The sequence below is a fragment of the Perca fluviatilis genome, chromosome 16 (genome assembly GCF_010015445.1).
Source record: "Perca fluviatilis chromosome 16, GENO_Pfluv_1.0, whole genome shotgun sequence".
In the NCBI taxonomy this organism is placed as follows: domain Eukaryota; kingdom Metazoa; phylum Chordata; class Actinopteri; order Perciformes; family Percidae; genus Perca; species Perca fluviatilis.
In genome coordinates this window covers 25918044-25939287 of record NC_053127.1, presented here as the reverse complement: position 1 = coordinate 25939287, position 21244 = coordinate 25918044, and the positions used below count along the sequence as shown (strand labels likewise).

The window sequence follows — 21244 nt, the reverse complement described above, 5'->3', positions numbered from 1 at the left end:
ACTAAGGCGCAATGGTGCTTTGAGCTTAATGCTAACATGGTCGCAATGACAGTGTTGCTGTTTAGCAGATAGCTATAATGTTTACCATGTTCACCATCTTTGTTTAGCATGTTAGCATGTTAGCATGCTAACATTAGGACTAAACAGTCTGATGGGAATGTTATAGTTTTGCAACAAGATTTAGGGCCCTATCTTGCACTCAGCGCAATTGCCTTTGTACACCGACGCATGTATCATTCCTATTTTGCACCCGACGCACAGCGGACTTTTCCCTCCACAGACGCACGTCGGTAAATTAGGGAATGTATTTGCGCTCCCGGGGGCGGTTCAGCGAAAAGAGGAGGCGTGTTCCGGCGCAATAGTTAGGTAGTCCTATTTTGCAGTTTCAGAAAACAATTTCCGCCACTGACCAGGAAAAACCTGGTCTAAAGTCAGTGCGCTAGTCTAAAGTCAGTAGCGCGTTATTCAGATGCTATTTTAGGGACGAATGCTTGGCCATAATGTAGCGTGTGCACAACGCGCATACACTTCTCTCATCTACAGCAGTTCCCATTTTTGAAAACCATACATAATTACAAAGACAAATATTACTGAAAATGCGCTTCAGGTGTTTGGATAGATCAGGAGGCACTTTACAGTACAATCCTCAAAAAGTCACAGCATTCTTTGGGGCTTGTTGTGTTTTACACAACATTTCCATGAATCATGGATGTGTTGATGACATAAATGAGGAAATATTAGAGGACTTAAGGAGACGTGATGTTGAACTACGGTGGGATTGGACACTCCGGCGGAATCTGGTGAATCTGGAGTAATGCGCGGGCGCCTCCTGATGGAGCGGGTGGACGGAGATGGAGTCGGGGAGGAGGAAGGGCACAACAGGTGCAGGTGGTGCGTTTGGAGGCCCACGCTCCATGGCTGCAGCAATCCTCTCCAGACTTGAGGAGATACCCGAGAGGCCGGAGCAACATCGCCACCCGGCCAAGACGGGCATTTGTTACTTTTCCGCATCCCGGAACCCCCGTGCCAGGGCAACCGACGATCCATAATACCAATCCGCCACGGAACAATAGGCCTGCTCTTAAAGGGAATGTGAGATGACGCTCTGATTGGTTATTTTCACGTTACGCCCAAACCACACCTAGCTACTTCAGACCAACCCATTTTAGATTTGCGTCGGGCGCAAGAGTCATTTATCCCGCCGGTATAATAGCAACAGCGCCAGAGATCCGCCCACAAAGATACTTGCGTTTGGCGTTTCACACTTGCGTTTCAGATCGTTAAAATAGGGCCCTTAGACTTAAGAAGTTTTTGGCAACAAAACTATTTGGTGTATTATAATGAACATGGTTTCGGTTAAAACAAGTATTTAAGGTATGTAGCCTATGTAGATTAACTCAAGCAGTTCTGTGGATTCAATAAAGAAGTGCTGAGAAAGCTGAATTCACATAAAGAAGACAAGTTTTACTTGTACAGCACACTGTGTTGCAGCAGAGTTGAAGGTAAAACATAATTTATCACAGCCTTTTGGGCACAAACATGAAATAAGACACGAAATGTAGCTGCTATTAAAAGTATACATTGGGCTAAACAGTTCTTTCATTTGCTTGTGTTTATTCTGACCAATTGGCAAAACTCTACAAAATTCACTCCCAGTGCAGCATGCGGAAGAAATATGTTCAATTATCCATGAGAACTGCTGTCCTGTTCTGATCCATTGGGGACAATTAGGATGTGTGACTTAACAAACACCAGCCATAACTCCAATCAAATACAGTGGCAGTATTTACAACCTCACAACGCAGAATGCTCAACAATTATAGAGAATAAAAGGAATCTTTTTTTCACGCTTTCGCACCTCACCACCCACCTTACCTCCTACTCAGTTGCATAATGTATGAGGCTATTTCAACACTCTTATGCATCCCTATGACAATAAGTAAATAGATAATTAAATGAATAAATAAACTAATAAAAATAAAAATAGAGCCAGGACAGGCAGACCAGTTAATCTGAGCACAAACAAATTTCACTCAAGAACACACAAAAATCATGATGCCTTTTTTATTTAGTTATTTTGTGAACTAAGAAGGTCATAGCATAGCCAGCTAACTAACTAGAGACTCATTGGCTAGGATGACGCGTTTGAAATACCAAAGATCAATAGACAATTGAGAGAGATTATTTCTTAAACAGTCTGTCAGTCTGTCAACTGACTGTCATTGATCCTGACTGAAATATCTCATATTGCCGTGAAATTAAGACATTACAGACATACATCCTTCTCCTCAGGATGAATTGTAATCACTTTGGTGATCCTCTGACTTTTCATCTAGCACCATGAACAAATAACAGCATGTTGCTGTAGCATGCCATTGTCAACATGTTTGCCTTTAGCTCAAAGCTAAAGGCAAATATGTCACTGAAATTTCAGTGGTTATCTTGTGACTGCATGTCCGTTTATTGCCTGTGTTCCATCTCTGTAGTTTATTTTTAAAGAGGGTTCAAATGTAATGCTGCTTTACATATCCTCTCCGCATGCTGAACCTCAGTGGGGCAATTTGTGCAGAGATGACGTTTTTAGCAAATTGGTTAAGTACTGTATTAGGTACTTGACCATAGACAGTGTACAGTATAACCATACAGTAGATGGCTGTCTGCCATTGTCAGCATGCAAAAGCAATCGGCATGCATAAGCAATCTACTGCTGTTGACGGGAGCAAAACCTATTTATGTATTGGTATAATGAACTCCTTTAATTAGATAACAAAGTCATCTTCTTATTTGCTTTTTCATCTCATTCCTATGCTGCATGATCTTTGTACTGAGGAGAGTTTTTAGCATTTTTTCTACTTCGAAATCTAAAAGCCAATTCTCTCCATCCACTAATAACATTTATGAGGATTTTATGTATTTAATGACTTGGTGAGCTGCTGATGAATCCAATAGATCCCTTAAACTGTCAGCCCCCCTTTGAGGTCATACTGCCACAATGGCATAAGTGCTATCTTGTACCAGATCCAAAAACAATATGATGCCAGTGTATCTTTTAGGAACCTTGCAGAAATATCACCAACAACGTTTCCTTCTTCTTCTGTTGTATCATCTTGAATCTAATCTCTTCGGTGGAGAGAGCTAGGGAGTGACTTAAGCGAGAGAGAGCCCAGTGGCATTAGAACAAAGCTGTGACTCAGAGAAATAAAATGTGTTTTTGCCGATTCATCACTAGAAGTGTAACTGTAGCAAACATCTCACTATCCCTAACATTATCCACATTCAGACATAGACGAAACAAATGATATATCCAGCTACAAAAAGCCTGGAAGTAGAACGGAAGTAGAACGGAAGTAGAACGGAAGTACAACGAGGCGTTGTCATGAAGATGTCGTCTTATATTCGGACCAATACGGTATTTAGGCAGCTGAATAGTATTGATGTCAACCATGGCACACACTATTGTTGCTCAATGTAAGTACACACCAGCCAACCACAAATACACAAAGGAAGCTCATATAGAAAAAAAGATATGCAACACCAGAATGATCAGGAACTGTTGTACAAGATGTGCAAGACAAAAGAAAATCTGTTGCAAATGTATCAACCTCAAGGGTCATCCGATCTCTCCTCTCTGTCTGGCCAAAACATTTTATCGACATCACACCTGATATCCTACCTTGCAATGCAACGAGGGAAACATCTTTTGGCATGAAGCAGCCCCCCCACTCCAACAGTCTGCTGTGATATCCTCACCCGTCACCTGTTTGCAGTGGTGTAGTCTGCGTGATACGCAGGTATACACAGTATACCCACTAAGAAAGCTCCAGGATTTCCATATACCCACTTCAAAATGCCCAATGACACACAACAACATACTTTCCATTATATTTTTGATATATTTTGAATTGCCATCTGTGTTTTTCTTCTTCACATAGGCTAAATAAAGGTATTTCCACCATAAATTGGGGCATTAAAGTGTATACGAATACAGGAAACAAAGTCGTTGATGCTCAAAACTTCCCTGGGGGAGGACACCCAGACCCCCCACTATAATATGGCTCACCCTCCCCCAAAGGCAGATTCTGGCCAATACGTATATATATATATATATATATATATATATATATATATATACAGCACAGTATACCCACTACAGTACATTAGACTACACCACCGGCTGTTTGCATTTGGTTGCACTGAATTGAGGAAATTGTATTGTTTCCCATATAGCCTAAGTCTATTCATCTGAAAATGTTGACAACAAAACCACATAACTATTATGTAATCTAATATATGTGTGACAGGTTATTGTGAGTGTTTGGTGCTCTATTTTGCATGTAGGGATTTACACATTGAACATGTGCATAATTGCATTTGAGAGTAATATGATTAAATAGCAGAATGCAAACTATTTTGATCTGCAAGGCTTACTCGATGCATTTTGTGCCAAAGCAATGACAAATGACTATAGTCATGTGAACAACTGACCTAGTGTTCATATAAATGGTCATATAGTTTGACGAAGTTCAATGGTCATTCGATGATTGTGTCAAAGCTATCGAGAAAAACTGTAACTCTGGATGTCAAGTCTGCAGAGTGGAAACTGGTTTATACTGCCATCTGGTGGACGGACATTAAAACAACAGAACAATACCTGCAGGCTTTCATGGATAAAGGAGACACAGACTTAGCAACATATCTTTGTGTATTCACTCTCTGAAAAATGTGCATGTGTATTCTCAGCCAATCAGGTTAAACATATTCAAATCTATGGATGCTGACCCTATGAAAAGGCAGCAGTTGCACCATGGCCACCTTAACCCACTAGGGGGTCCTGTGGTATAATTTAGCTATGGACAAAGACTGAGATCTGTTTGTAGTATTTTGTCAAACACATATTTATGTATGCACCATAGAGATTATGACACAGAGCTCCTTTACAAGAGTGACTAACTGCACCCAATTCTTTGGGTCCCTTGAGGGTCTGGGTCCCTAGGGAAGTTGCCATCTTTGCCAGGTTGGTAATCCAGCACCCAGCATCAACACCTCTCCACTTTTTCACTTTAGAGGAAGCAGTTAATATACAATTGTGTCACCTTCCTAAAATAATTGCCTACGTCATTTTTTCAGGTTTTTCAGAAAACACAAAAAATAAAACTGCCTAAGTCACATGCTTTACATGGGCAGTTATACAAGGTGTAGAATCACATGACCTGTTCAACTGAGGATGTAGGCAATTTTACCAGAGGTGGCCAGCACCATGAGGAGATGATTTAGGCAAAGAAATAATTTTTGTTAAAAGTCATTTTTTCAGGTTTTTCGGAAAACACAAAAAATAAAACTGCCTAAGTCACATGCTTGACATACGCAATTTTACTAAAGGTGTAGAATCACATGACCTGTTCAACTGAGGATGTAAGCAATTTTACCAAAGGTGGCCAGCACCATGAGGAGATGATTTAGGCAAAGAAATCATTTTTGTTAAAAGTAATTTTTTCAGGTTTTTCGGAAAACACAAAAAATAAAACTGCCTAAGTCACATGCTTGACATACGCAGTTATACAAGGTGTAGAATCACATGACCTGTTCAACTGAGGATTTAGGCAATTTTACCAAAGGTGGCCAGCACCATGAGGAGATGATTTAGGCAACAAAATCATTTTTGTTAAAAAATGACTTAGGCAATTATTTTAGGAAGGTGACGATTGGCTTCCTCAGAAGATAGTTGCAGATGACTCACAAACACAAAAGCACTCCTCTGCCTGTGCAGAGAGCATGCCACTGCTACAGGTTAGCAGTAGTAGGCTTTTTGTCACTTTTCCCCTTCTGTTCACTGCTGCACACTTATTAGTGTTGGGTGAAAATGAACAAAGAAATCTTTTTGAGCAATTCTTTTTAGTGTCCGGTATGTACCAGGTCAGCCTGTCAAACGTACTGAGTGCTCATGACCCCCTGACTTTTCCTACTCGTATTGTCCAAGCACTCGCTGTTATTGGATCATGCTGCCTGCTACAGTGGTACTCTTGCTTAAAACATCAGGGCTGCAAGAAGTATTCAGATCCTTCACTTACCTAAGTAAAAGTACTAATACCACACTGTGAAAATACTCTGTTACAAGTCAACGTCCTGCATTGAAAATGTCACTTAGTTAAAGTATGTAAGTATCATCAGGAAAATGTACTTTAAGTATTAAAAGTAAAAGTACTCAATGCAGAAATACCCTTACAATTTAGAAACTGGAAACGGTGCAAACAGTTCTGTGTTTAGTGGTCTAATCATTTCAGCTGGACTTGTAGGCCATTATATTGTTGGGTAGTTAAATTTATAGGAAACAAATGTATTGTATAAACTACATCTGTTTTGTGTTCAAAAAGCTTAATTTGTAAAGTAACTAGTAACTAGTAACTAAAACTGTCAGAATAATGTAGTGGAGTAAAAATATTTCAGTACAGGTACCTCAAATTTGTACTTAATTACAGTACTTGAGTAAATGTACTTAGTTACATTACACCCCTGCAACACATAGGAAGCGGGACAACTATTGAATGAGCAGGAATCATTGTTAGTCCATGAGTAGTCTATATACACAACGTTCCACTTCCGGGATTGCTCCGGTGCCGCTGGAAATTCCGCCGAATGTCCCTCATTTCGGCTGGATGTCCCTCACCTTCCGCTTTCTTTGTGTTGTAATTTTAAACTCTGGTGGATTTATGAGGACTATGGTTAACTTCTCCTCAGATCTCTGCAGGGTAAATCCAGACAGCTACCTAGACTATCTGTCCAATCTGAGTTTTCTGTTACACGACTAAAACAACTTTTGAACGTACTGTGGTGTAATTGGTAGCGATGCTGTAATGCTATGTGGAGAGGAATCCACTGACACTGTTTCTTGATTATAAAGGTTTATTCACATTCAAGAAATCAGCATCATGTACAAGCTCTGCAGAGCTTGGAGAGGACCTGTTTTCCCAATTCTCCAGTGGTCACTCTGGCTTTCTTTGTTTGAACATGGTATATATTCTATAACATAGATGGGGGAGGAAACAATACTTTGACCAATGGCTAAAAGCCAACTGGCCTTGTCTCGAGGCCCCACTGATAAGCATGACAGATGTTTTCCAGAGAGGTGTCTTCTGAAAGTAGAGTAAAGTTCATACGAGGTCTCCTGTCGAATCTTAGATACCAGTCCTAAATGTTCAGATAAAGCTCAAATACATGTTATATAGAATGATCAGATAAAATAGGATGAAAATACACCTCAGTACACTTTCCACCAAAACAAGTTCCTTCCCGAGGCTATTTTGCCGTTGCTCCGTACGGCGCTTAGCGCCGCCCAAAACGTTTGTGATTGGCTTAAAAAAATGCCAGTAAACCAGAGCACGTTTTTCTCCCATGAATGCTGTGTGGACTAACCAGACCCTCCTTTGCAGCGTTGTGGAGGAAGGTCTGGCAAAGCGAGACTAGTCAATGAGTGACTTGAGTCGAGACAGCCTGGCAGAGCTGAACAAGATCAAATAAACCCTTCGCTCAAACTGGGATGTCTGCTACTTTCCCCTCAAAAAGAACGACAGATCGTTGATCAGTGACATTCCTATAAAATTGTATTGACCTTACTACCTACACACAAGTGGGATGCTGAATCAATGCAATTAAACATTTTTTTTTATTTCACAAGTTTACCATATTACAAGTTCAACCTTCATTCACCTAACATGGTTATTGGTAAGATTCATGACTTATCATCACTGATTTGGAATAATGTTCTTCTCCTGGTTCAATCTATTGTTCTCCATAAACATAATAAGTGTTTATTTTGAACTGGCACATAGCAAACAGTATGTTGTAGTATTGTGATGCTCTTTCTTCTTTATGGGCAATGTCTCATATTGTCTTCACATTGATTACAGTGACAGACCTCTCCCTATTTGTTTTAACCCTGCAGTTCATTTAAAATACTGTTGAAAAGAGAATTCTCTTTACCGTTAAAGATATAGCAATCCCAAAAGCAGGCTCCATCCCTATTGTTGGAGTTGATTATTTTCCTTAAACACTGTAAAAACTGTACCTACGTCTATCTGGTTAAATTGTCTGTGTTTCATTAACACAAACAAATAAGTGTTCGCGCACAGACAGACACCAAAACAATAATCATATAACTATTGACAGAGGTGTGACATAGCAAATAATCATGTAAGAATAAACAGAGATAACCACAATGAAAATGACAGACTCAACATCTCAGATCACGGTACAGTAGGTAGCGCGGTCACCGGGCCATATGAAACTAATGAGACACAAGCACAATACTGGATAAGCACAATTCTGAGTCAGTAATACATTTTTATAAAACACATAATGAGGCGCTCAGAGCCATTGTCAATGTGTCTCTTAACTTACTATTAACATGATTAAAAAATGATTTTGGTCCCATTATTTATAAAAATAATTAAAGGCAGTTCTATCATGTAGCTTGTCTTTCTCGGTATGGAGATGATCAGTGGTGGGTCTTTTTATTTTTCGCATTCCTGTTCTTTGTTTTTTCTGGGATACAGTCCAGGTTCAGTTGCAGCACTCTATCATCAAACATTTACAGAAGCACAGAAACCAGGCTGATAAGGTTTAAATGCATGGAGTCTATTCAAGAATAGAATTTGCCATTATGAATGCATTTTAAACCAGAACTAATGCATTATGTCACAGACTTTAAACATATGTGATATATCTATGATATGCATTCATTATAATGTATATTTTTGCATACAACATGCAGTTAGACACATTTCAGAGCTTAAAAAAACAGATTAACATTGCAAAGTTGAATTGCAAACTCTCACTCATTTTACAGAGGACAGGTTTTTAAAACTCCGAAAGCTTCTGGACTAATAGAAATAAATTCCCTATTTCACTTCATCCAAACAGCAGGCTGCATGGACGTGAGGACTGATGGCATTCAGAGCAAGAACATAGATGCATAATAGTTTATTTCAATCTTTCGAAATGTTGTGTAACATTTCCAGCACCAGGCTCTTCCTCAGACTTCTGATAAAAACAGTGACTATTGGGCACGGTGATGTGCGTGTCTTTTTTAATGTTACTTCTTGATTTTAAATCATTATTCATTTGTAACTAATCATTACCCAATGTCACAATAAGGTGTTTTGCTAAGAAAAGAAAAGCATTCTATTCCAGCAATGATGCAAGCCAGAAATGTAAAAGGAATTATGTGCTGACTCCAGGAAGTCAGCTCGACAATTGAGATGTGATTTGTTTTTTCACTATACAGTAGTTACTGCATGTAAACATCCAAATTTCTTAGGCTATGTTTACACATGGCCGGCTATTTTCATAAACGGACATTTCACCCTCTCTGTTTTCAAAAATAACAGATTTAAGTCAGACTTACATGTAAAGCCATAGAGCCTGCTCTGAAGGACTCAATGCAGCAAGGTTTATAGAGGAAACTCGTTCACCTCTCCATGTCTATATACATGCAGCACTCAAACTGGAGATGCACCCAACATGACTGGTAACAGTATTACAATTTCATCCTCCTCAGTTCCGAGGACTGAGCTACATTTAATGCTACCTATTACACCTCTGCCACTTGACCTAAATAAAAGTCAATAATTCCAATTACTTCCACTTTATACGTGCAGCTGTTGGCTTTATCGCTTCCCGTTTCAGACTTTATATTTGTGAAGTGTGATCTAATGTCTCCTCCTCAGCAGCATCCCCTCTTCTGCAAAGTTGAGGCAAGCGATCATTTCATCCCAAAGGGTTTTTTATTCCCTTTCTCTGCTTCAACCTATCAACGTACTTCAACTACCATCGACAGCACCAAGGCTCACATTAAACTTTAATTAGAATTGTGCTCAGCTTGTCTTGTCTTGTTACTGAAAAAACCATATCCATCTGCACATTCTTCAGTCATCATAATTATATTTGAATAATTCAGAAAGTAATGAAGAAGTTTGATAAAACATTAAAAAGAATTCTTACTATTCTGCCTTTAAATGAAGGAACTATTTAATGCATGATTTTTTTTATTAATTAAAAGCCATAAATATAACTTGGTATCACATCTGGTAGCGTGCTTTCTGTCCAATTTTCCATTTTAAACTTATCTTTCACAATTTGTCAAGTGGACCACATCTGCATTCCTAATCTTTTCTCATCCTTATCTTATACCACTGAACACATTTGTCAGTGCGTTGCAGTGTCAAGATATTATAACTGCTGAAGTGTATGCCTGAGAATACATACATACATATACAGTACATAGAGGTAGCAAAGCATAAACAATTTCCTAGATGTAGATGCTATTGTACTTAGTCAATGCGATGCAGTGCATGTCCAGTAGAAGTCTTAAAAATCAGTCAGACAAAATCAGAGCAGTTTTATAATGACCTTATTGCTGTCCTCAATGTAACACAGAGGGTTTTTTTATTTTTTATTTGTTAAATGAATGTCTTGTCCAGTTGCAGTTCATCTGTTAAAACATCCAGGAAGTCGTGAATGTTACACTGCTTGGGTCAAGTCAAACATATACATTTGTATTTGTACTCAAATTAACTTGCTGGTCACTTATTGACTTTCAGTGGCAGGGTTGAGAGGAGAGAAAATACACAGTTTGCAAACGTTTAACCACTGGTGTCTCTATGTAGCTTGCTGGAAAACTTACTGAGTCATCTATTCACTCCACTCAGCTCTGCTCTGACTGCTCCTTATTCTGAATTACATTTTTATATAATTTTTACACCTCTCAAAAAAAAAAGACATTTCAATACTGGTAAATTCCATTGATAACGTTATAACAAGCTATAATTATAACATTATATTGATATAACATTTGATGTAATCAAGAAAATATTGGGCATCTTTATTTAAGCACATTGACATTGGATTTGCTTAATGCAATAATTGTGTATCCAGTTCATGTAAAGTGTACATTTATCATGTTGTGACATAAGTTTTACCCAATTGTATTATGTTTGGCACTAAACAATAAATATCTGTGTGTGTGATATTGTAAATGGTTAGCTAACCTGTACTCTGAGTAGTGGAGAAAGTTGGTAAATAACACCATTTTGCTGCCAGTCTACAGTTCAGCAGAACAACAGATCCATGGCATTTCACCGTGGCTCTTCAGGAATACCATTTATCTCATGTAGAGTGAGGCTCTTCCCCTCAGTTTCTTTATTAACCGTGTCTGTATGTTTCTCTGACTGTTGGGAAACCCTTTGTCCGTTAGTAAAGGTCAATCGTTTATGAGCAGACACGCGAGGAAGCTGTGGTTTTCTGCAAAACGGTCCTCTGCAGCGAAGCAGCTCTCCGTAGGCCCTGCGGAAATCCCTGTTGAAGGCTGGATACAGGATGGGGTTAAGAGCGGAGTTAAAATAGCCCAGCCATAGGAGTACAGAGTTAAGTGTGTTAGGGGGGTTTGTCTTCTTCTTTACACCCATGCAGATGAAGAAGGTGAAGTAGGGGAACCAGCAGATGACAAAGGCCCCCAGCACAGCTGCCAGGGTCACTGTTGCTTTGTGCTCTCGGGCTACGGCTGCAGTTGATGCTGCGCGTGCAAATGATGGAGTGGCAGCACGAATCCGCCGCACCTGACGAGATCAGTAAGGACAAGGTTAGAGAGACAGGAAATGCGAAGAGCTCACTCACTGCTCTGCTGATAACAAATTTAATTCAACAACTTAAGTGACTGTGCTTAAAGGCCCCTTTTTTTTTTCCCCCATTTTTTTAATTTCTTCCTTTTTTTTTTTTTTTTCTTTTCTTTCCCCCCCACCTAAAACAGGTTTTACAAAATTAAAATAAACACTGACCTGTTCTCGTGCCACTCTGAATATGCAGAGATACATTCCACACATAAGTAGCAGAGGCAGGTAAAATGAGCTAAAGGCATAAATAAGAACATAGTTGTTATTCCACTCAAACTGGCAGTAGTGTCCCTCGTTGTCCTCCTCCCCAATGCCCCAGTCCAAGTGCTGCACTCTGTAGTCTGCTGTGTTCCAGCCCAGGTGGATGGGCACAAAGGACACAGCTAGTGACAAGGCCCAGATGGCGATCATGGCCAGGGTCACCCTCAGAGGGGTAACTCTCCGGGAGTAGCTAAGGGGAGCCGAAATGGCTAGGTAACGGTCCACACTGATGGCCAGCAGGGTCAGGATGGAAGATGTACACAGCATGACATCCAGTGAGACGTAGATGTTACACAGGGCTCCTCCGAGGGGCCATTTCCCGCTGCGCAGCTCCAGAGTGGCAGAAAAGGGCAACACCAGCAGACCTAGCAGGAGATCCGTCACTGCCAGGGACACCACAAAGCAATTAGCAATGCGCCACATTCGACGACTGAGCCCCACAGCCAAACATACCAGCACATTCCCACCAATGGTCAGAATGATAAAAGACACCAGAACCAGCCAGCGGAGAGCTGTGGAGATCATGGTGACCTCCTCCACAGGCACTGGCTCACTGACACAGTGCTGCTGTTGGTATCTCAGTAGAAAATGTTTTAAACAGACTCATCCACTGCCAGTTCCATCAGACAATTCTTTACACGGCTCCTTCCTGTAAGGGTAAGCAGGTTCAGAAGTAGATTACAGAGTGTCACACACTTTCCTGCCATCTCCTTTTTCCCCCAGTGACCGTGCTGCAAACACTTCCCTGCTGAAGAACAAGAACAATGGTTATTACTTGAAAATTCAAGTCACCATATTAATACATTTTAATATTGGTGTATTTCAAAGTAATGCACGTTTATCCTTCTGACATTTAATGAAATAGTCTAATTGCAGCTGCCTGTTAAAAAGGTCAAATTACCAAGAATGAACAATGAGCAAATGACCGAAAACACGACAGAAAAAGTCTTAGGCTTGAGGACATTGCTTTCTGTTATAGAGTTCCACAAGGGAATGCACACACATCCTGATAATGCAGCCAATGTAGCAAGAGGGAAAATTGTAGTCACCCTACTTTGTATTATCTAATATAGCAAAATATACATAAAAAAAAGAAACAGCAAAATATATCAGTACAGTAAATAATATATGTGAATCAAAGCAGCAGTGCTGTTTTGTGTTTTTGGTCATTTGTTTAATACACCAGCGGTTTATCATTTTCATTTACTAAAGAAATTAAAATCCATTCACATGTTAGCAACACCAGTGATATTATCCATTGTAATGTTTAACCAGATTTACAACATCCCCACTCTTCCCCGGGAAATGGCAAGGCTGATTTTATGACATTAGCTGACATTATACAGCTTATACATTAGAGCCCTTCCGCTAACAAACAGGACAGAGTCTGTAGAACGATGCAGAGTGAAAAGGTTGTGTTCTAAACACAATATCTGCTGGGCATAGGCTGGCCTGAACGTACACACGAAACAAGCAATGGACCTGGATGATCAACAGCACAGAAAGATGTGAAGCAGAGAATGGGACTTTGTATAAACATATGTTGAGGTCGAGAAGCTGTCCCCTAGAGACGGGAACATTTACTAGAGAGGCAGCATCTGCTAAAGCATGGGCTGTTCTATATTGTGCATCACGGTCAGGCTAACTCAAGAGATCTTAAAACTCAATCATAAAACATTCTGCCACGGACTTTACAGAGTCAAGTAAACAAACCCAAGCTCTCCAGTCTAAAAAAAGAAAGATTTCTGTGTATCCAACCACATACCTTTTTTTTTTTTTTTTTTTTGAAAATGTACTTCAAGACATTTTGATCGCTACTTTAAAATTGCTTATTTCTTTGCTGATGTTTTTGCATCCACAAATAAAGCTATTGTTTCTTTTCAAAAGGACAATATGGCTAAATATTTAAATCAAAGTATGTATGAATGAAATAAAAAAAAAAAATGAATAAAATATGATCCATCTGCATGCCCAGTCTGGCATTCTTCTGTGAGGTGTTCTTTCAAAGCACCAGCTGTCATGCCTCGCAGGGAAGCTTAGCTAATTTCTTTCTTTTTTGTCATCAGACAGCATCCAAAAATCACTACTCCTTTTCACAGATGCAACCTCAAAGGGCAACTTTAATATCATTTACTGATATCCATCAGAGATGTGTGTTTCATATTTCATGTGTTGCTCTTGCATCCACAGCAAGCTTTACATGGCATCACTCTTCAAACACATTTGGAATTTAGAATAAAGCGAATAGGCACAAATATATACATTGTTGCTGTGTTTCTAGTGTTTTCCAATGTTTTAGAAATAAAACTAATGCATATACTATAGGCCAATAAAGAAAGTAGTCCAGCCCCAAGTGCCTGAGACTGCTGTTTGACAGTGTTTACATTCTGCGTGTTTGATAATGTTGTTTCTAATTTGCCATCTGCTTCCTTATTACAGTAAGGTCATCTGATGTACTCCCATAAATAATAGATGATATTTGGCATGGACAGATAATTCTCAAATTTCCTAATTATGGGTTGATGCTATTCTATAAGTGTCAGGGCATTTAATTTATGGAGCTTAATAATAATCCTTGTTGCAATCGCTGCGGTGTCCTTAGGATTTTTATTTATTGTCATTTGTACCTAATTGTCTGAGTTTTGTCTCTTTTCTGGTTAATTCTTGTGAGACTATAGTTAGGAAGGCAGTTGTATATTTATAATTGCTAATCGGATCGACACCCAGGCTGCAAAGTGCTGGCGAAGAGTTTTTTATATTTATATATAGTTTTACCATATTTCCATCTGCACTGGATCAACAAACCTCTCTATCCAAACAGGATTCTAAAAACACAGAGACACACAAGCAACATTATATAATAGGTATGGTCAACACAGATAATATCTGTACCTCCAACTTTATGACACCTATTAAACAAAACAAACTTCTTGCTTGTATATGTTTAGTTTAAGAAATGCGTCAAATTTCAAACTACAAACATAACGAAGTTCGGATTACAAGGTTCACGTCTTTTAACTGCTTTATTTTTTGTTTTATGACAGTGATTGTGATCAGATATGACAAACATCCCTGCTGTGACCGAAGATATGATAACATGAAGTGTTTACAGTGACAATGATGAGAACAGCTATAATGTTTAAGGTAGTGTGGAGGAAATAATGGGGGTGTTCCAATAATGATTTCTATTTGATGAAGTGTAATTAAAACAGTTTCAGCTGTACCTGGCCATTCAGAGAATCCAAGGTTTTAATGTTTGCAATAATGTCACTAGATTCCCCTTGGGGATAAACACTTCTTGTTTCTATGGTGACTTTGTTTGTTCAGCATTGATAGAGTTTAGATCGAGCTGTGTCCCTTGTCCCTTGGCTCTTTGGTGCTACATAAACCAGGTTTCACCGGTCATGAATAGCCAGAGAAGATTTAATAAAAAAAAATAAAAAAAACGTAATAAAATACTAAATAAAAGCCATGTTTGTCATCACTTTCATTTTGCCTTGTTGCTGATGTACCACACGACTAAGGTAACAGGTGAAACTCAACACCATAGCACCATGATGATAACCTGCGATCATTTTACAATTCATTGCATAATTAATTTGTTTGATTGATTGATGAGAAGAATGTGTTATGTATGAATGTGCATGACTAGGTGTCAACACTAACAAGTAAAACTGTACAGCATATCCCAATGCTTATTTTATTGCTTGTCTTATCTACAGTAAATATATGACATTGAGTTTCTTTTTGGCAGCTGTTTATATAATAGAAGTATATCTGCTCAGAAAGATCAGATAACCTTAAAATCACTCTCAGGTTAGAGAATATAAAAATCCCATCATGCAACAAATTAAGTTTAGCCGGCGATGAGTCAACAGTGTGAGATAACATTGCGGTAAAACATCCGGCCCAGAACGACACAAGGTGGGCCAACAATATAAATTAACAATCTAACAACATGTGAAAAGTGAAACTACTAGGAGCAGTATGGTGAATCCTTTGGCACTGAGCAAAAGTCACATCCAAGGAGAAATTCTATCTATTTGTGTATAGTGCATTTGTATCCGTGCCTTGTCCTCTTGACCTAAGCTTATTGCAACTTTGTTTCCGCCACAAACTCAAGAAAGGACATTTTTTCCACTCCATTAGCTTATGTGCTGTTTCCACTAAGCATACGAGGAACATTTAACATAAACTTAATCGCTTTTCACTCCCACATGATTGCTCGTAATCATATCAACTAGCTACACTGTCATGTTTTTACAACAAGAAGTCAGAAAGAGATAGCGATGCAATTTAATTACTTATACAACATTTAGCTGTGATTTAAATACAGATTAAACAACCACGAGCCATAGTAAAAACATTCTGAATTGGAATCAGTGATATACAATTTGAATAAAGTATAATTTAATACCATATAAATATAACTGCACACATGAATACATATTTTATCATTCTTTTAGTAATGAATATTCGACACAAAAAAGTTACAAGAGTCTAAAACCTTGCCTGCTGTTCCTACATGCAGCTCCATTCAGGATCTAAGTGGTTTAAACTGAGTGACAAACTGTCCACCCAACATTACCATTCTTGTCCAATATTAACTCTCTCTCTTATAGTGGGCTAAAACCTACAGCTATAGACTAATATGCAGAACAATTAAAGTGAAACCACAAGCTATCTCACATCTGCAATCATTTTATAATACCACAAATATCACAAAATGCAAATATGTAACTTGTCTTCTGGTTGGTGTGATGTAGCAGTACACTGCAGTACACTGCTGCACGTACATGCTCGCTAACATCATGTGAATGTGTAACCAGAGAAAAGGGGACATAAATGAATCACTAAGCAACACTTTCATACGTTAATATACATATCTCAGTGGAACACCAAACATGACTTAGAGCACGAACCTTCATCCTTGTGAATGTAAAGTGTTTGCTTTGTTAACCTTCAGTGTACCCTAAATAGAGTTGTTCAAAGCGTGTTGACTCACCTCACATGGTTTGTCTTAAACGTCCGTCTAATCATAACCTTCTTCCCAGATCATGAATCCTCTCCTCTGCTTCCTTGGTCGTGCTTAAATGCAAACTTATTTCTCTCTCTCGCTCACTCTCTATTTATCTCCTCCCTCTCTCTCTTCCTGTCTCTGTCCTCATAGACGTGCAGACAGACACATGTAACGCACTTTCACTCCCTCTAGTGCATCCATTCATTGCCCCTAAGCATTATCACTGTTGTTTTAGCTTAAGAAATGTATCTGCTCTTACAACAAGGGTATTTTTTATTTTTTATTTGAAAGGGCTCAACAGTATTTCAATAGATTAAGATTGTGTTAACAAATAAGAATTATTAAGATGAACCCAATTAATCAGGTCATCACCTTGTGTCTTCATTGCATGTTTTGTAGCCTCTATAATTTGCTTATGCAGTGTACAGTAAGTATGGTTAAAGTTGTGGGGCAAGGTGAGCCACGCTTTACTCACTTTAAGGGATAGTTCAGATATGTTGAAGTGGGGTTGTATGAGGTATTTATCCATAGTCAGTGTATTACCTACAGTAGGTGGCAGTCGACGCGCCAGTAGTTTGGAGAAGCAAGCAGGAGTACCGACACGGAAGCAAAGCAATGCCTGGCAGCAGCAAAACACATTTTAGCCACCTAAAAAAAAAAGGCTCACCTAAAAACATTAATGTCAGTTTAAGTGATTGCTATATTAGGAATATTTTCACCGCTTTACCTCAGGCCGCCCTTTCCGACAGGGAACTTAAGCAGTTATATCCACCTAGGCTGTTGTCAAAGCTACCAGACTCTTTGGACAAAAACTGTAATTTTACCCTGCAGAAAACGGGTGTTGCTGGTCTACCGCTGCCTCAGTGGGTTAGTTTGTTTGTGTGTGACTTCGGTGAATCAGAATAACACCAAGTTTTAAGTTGTAGCGCTGGCTATGACGAGAGCAAAGATGGATATAGAACGGCTTGAGTTCCCCATTGGAAAGAACTATATGACAGCAAGTTAAAGTGATGAAAATATTCTAAATTTAGTGTACACTTAATATCAAGCTATGTCCTTACTAAACTAAAGAAACTTCCTTTTTTACTGTTGCTTTAAATTCATGATTAAATAAGGGTTAAAAAAGATTGCAGACAGTAGCGTGGATTAGTGTGGATGCTGATCAGGATGTTAAAGTAATATCCTCAATCCAAGAGGGAGCCATGAAATCATTTATTTAGAGAGGAGGAGAAGGCCTCCTCCAAGAGGCTGCTCAGTTAGAAATAGCAATGCGCTACGCTTCATAAAACTGACCAGGTCAATGGGGTAACAGAGACTAATATCTCAAGTCAAGTACAAATTAAGCATTAAGAATGTTAAGTATTAAGTGAACTCATTTGGATGCACTGGTCCAGAAATGAACGCTCAATAAGCAAAACCAAATAATAGTGAAAACCTTGTTATTTTAATCAATACATTAAATACAAAGGAAGAATAATGACGATAATATGTATTATCTCATGCTTTATGCCACGTCTTCTTTCTTTGGCTGAGTCAAGGTCAGTGTTGCATAACTACTAAAGTTTATTTGAGGCGGGCTTCCCGAAGCAAGACTCTCAACACACCTCACAACTAAAAGAAACAACACAGTAGCAAGTAAGCAATAAAAAGATAAGAAATAAATAAACAATGAGATCAGAAATAGATTATTCTTAATACAAATGTAATGATAATTTGGCTGTTGATAGTTAAAACAAATAAAGAGCGCTTTATCTTAATAATTGAAGAAGTTAGCAGTTTGTGGTTAGCAGACAGTGTAGCTGTTATAGGGGTCAGTGTTTCATTTCAATTTTAACAGAATAACCTTAGAGGCTCTGCAATTATATCATGCACTTGAAATGTAACAAAACATCAAGCATTTTCTTATTTATTTGGTATTACTTATACAGTGCTCGTTGAACGGGCCTGTTTGGAACGGGCCAATTGCTTGGCCTGTGGTATTGCTGCTTGTAGAATTCATCAAAACCAAATTGTACCCCAAAATTACTTACAGAAGGACCCCAAAACCCTTAGCAACTCCCCTTAGTTAGTATAGTAGTATACCCTACTACTAACTTACTGATTTACCTGACAGAGAGCGTTGCAGATTCAGAATGTAATCACAAAATCACAATGAAGATGTGGAGTAATCAGACGTCATGGAGTCATGGCAGTGCGCTACCCACCTGGCCCGTTATGAGAGCTAATCATCTGTTTGTGTGTGTGTGTGTGTGTGTGTGTGTGTGCAGAGAGAGAGAGACAGAGAGACAGAGAGAGAGAGACAGAGAGAGAGACAGAGAGAGACAGAGAGAGATGGTGTTGTCTTGTGTCAAATGATCATTAACGAATTTAACACTTCAGCAGAGGTGTTCATTTTCAAACAGGATTGGTGGCTTGCCGGTTAACGGTGAAGTAGGGGATTTGATTGGCGGGGCTATTTTGGCAACGGTAAGGTTATTAGTTAGCAGTAGACTTAATTAAGATCTCTGCAGGGTAAATCCAGACAGCTAGCTAGACTATCTGTCCAAACAACTTTTGAACGTACAGTTGTGACGATTGTGATTGGTTTAAAGAAATGCCAATACACCACGGCACGGTTTTCTTCCATCCCGGAATGTTGTGTGGACTAGCCAGACCCTCCTTAGCTGTGCTGTGGAGGAAGGTCTGGCAAAGCGAGACTCCCGCTGTTGCAGAGAAGGATCTTGGAGAACTGAACAGAACAGAGCAGCTCGTCTTGCCCTTCGATGCAGATCCTTAGGTCTAATATAAATAACATGAATGTCAATCTCTCCTGGTTGAAAGTTGAGGAGAGGCTATCGGCATCACTCCTGGTTTTTGTTAGAAAATAAAGAATGTATTGAAAATTCCTAATTGTTTGTATGGTCAAATCACATTTAGCCCCACCAGACATGCCACCAGAGGTCTTTACACAGTTCCTAGATCCAGAACACAATCAAAGCAACGTACAGTATTGTATCGAGGTATGGTTTCATGGAACCCACTTCCAGCTGAGATTGCTAAAGCACAAAATAAAGCAAGCTTTTAAAAACAAGTAAAGCAACATCTGATGGCCCTACGCCTCTCACCATATTTTGTGACTACATTGTACATGGATACAAATATGTTGTAAGATTTCACTTTGAAATGAATGAATGAATTTAGTTTAATATATATAGTATATGAAGATGAATATGTATAGTTATATGCATCTGAATCAGCTAATGGGGATCCTACAAAAATCACTACAGTCCAAAGTTACTTTACATTACCATGATATGTCAAATATAAACTATCATCATAAAAGACATAAAAAATATGTATAAGAAATGACTTTCCACTATCACTTATAAGAATGGTTATACTTGCTTACTTGTGTATGAGTGTTGTTTTTATACCGGTGATGACTGTGTGTATGTGTTCTTCAGGCTAACAGGCTGTTAGATGTGTCTAGCTGCAGAATAAGATTCTTCTCCAATAATAGGAATTATAAAGGCCTTCCAGCTGTGTTGTCTGTCAATCATCCTCATTCACACTGGTGTGCTAACAAGATGTGAGTAAGCCTGAAGTGATGTGTCTGACTAACAGCCTTTTCTCACTGTTTCAAGGCCTCTGTTTTCACCCGCTTTGTGTTGCTGCAATGCCAAATTAGATTTTTCTTCTATCATCAAAGCTGTTTTCTAAATCAAATAGATATTTTCCTGGCTGTAATATACTGTCATATAACAATTTCTACTGATATTCAAGGTTTATAGAGGATACATTCTAATCACTTTTCATCTATTTCACTCATTCAGTGAAATATCCTATTTAAGACATCTGTGAGATGGATTGAAATTGGTTTTGTTTTTATTTTTCATTGAACTGTCTCTCAAGTATTGGATATTTTGCACAGCAAATTATATTCCCCACAGGTTGAATGTATGAATTGTAATAACACAATTCTAATTGGTTCTAATTCTTTTGTTGGTACCTGCAAAACTAATAAGATACCCATCAGCCTCAGCTGTGCTTTGTGTTTAGTGCTAAGTAGCAAATGTTGGCATGTTTACATAATAAACTAAGATGGTGTACATGGTAAGCATTTCACTTGCTAAACCTCAGCATGTTGGCATTGCCACTGTGAGCATGTTAGCATGTTGATTAGCATTTAGCTTGGGTACAGCTGCACAGAGCACTAGCGTGGCTGTAGACAGTTACAGTCTATGCTGACTGTCAGAGCCAGGCTATGACTGAAAATAAATGGTTCACAAGAGTGGTGTCCGACCACGTGGGTCGGCAAAAG

General features: G+C 38.8%; 1 protein-coding gene across 4 annotated transcripts in view; it reads right to left on the bottom strand.

Moving 5' to 3' along the window:
• Positions 1-10059: 10059 nt before the first annotated feature.
• The window catches only part of hrh2b (histamine receptor H2b), a 30766-nt gene continuing 19581 nt past the window's right edge, over positions 10060-21244 (bottom strand). The window contains exons 1-3 of one of the 4 annotated variants that reach the window (XM_039826423.1): positions 16930-17062; positions 11829-12672; positions 10060-11609 (exon numbers count right to left, since the gene is read on the bottom strand). In XM_039826423.1, coding sequence (XP_039682357.1) covers positions 11130-11609; positions 11829-12449 — 1101 coding nt within the window. In that variant the 5' untranslated portion in view covers positions 12450-12672; positions 16930-17062 and the 3' untranslated portion in view covers positions 10060-11129. Of the gene's footprint in view, positions 11610-11828; positions 12673-16929; positions 17063-21244 lie in introns of those variants that run through there. The other 3 variants (XM_039826424.1, XM_039826422.1, XM_039826421.1) reach the window with 3 other exon arrangements.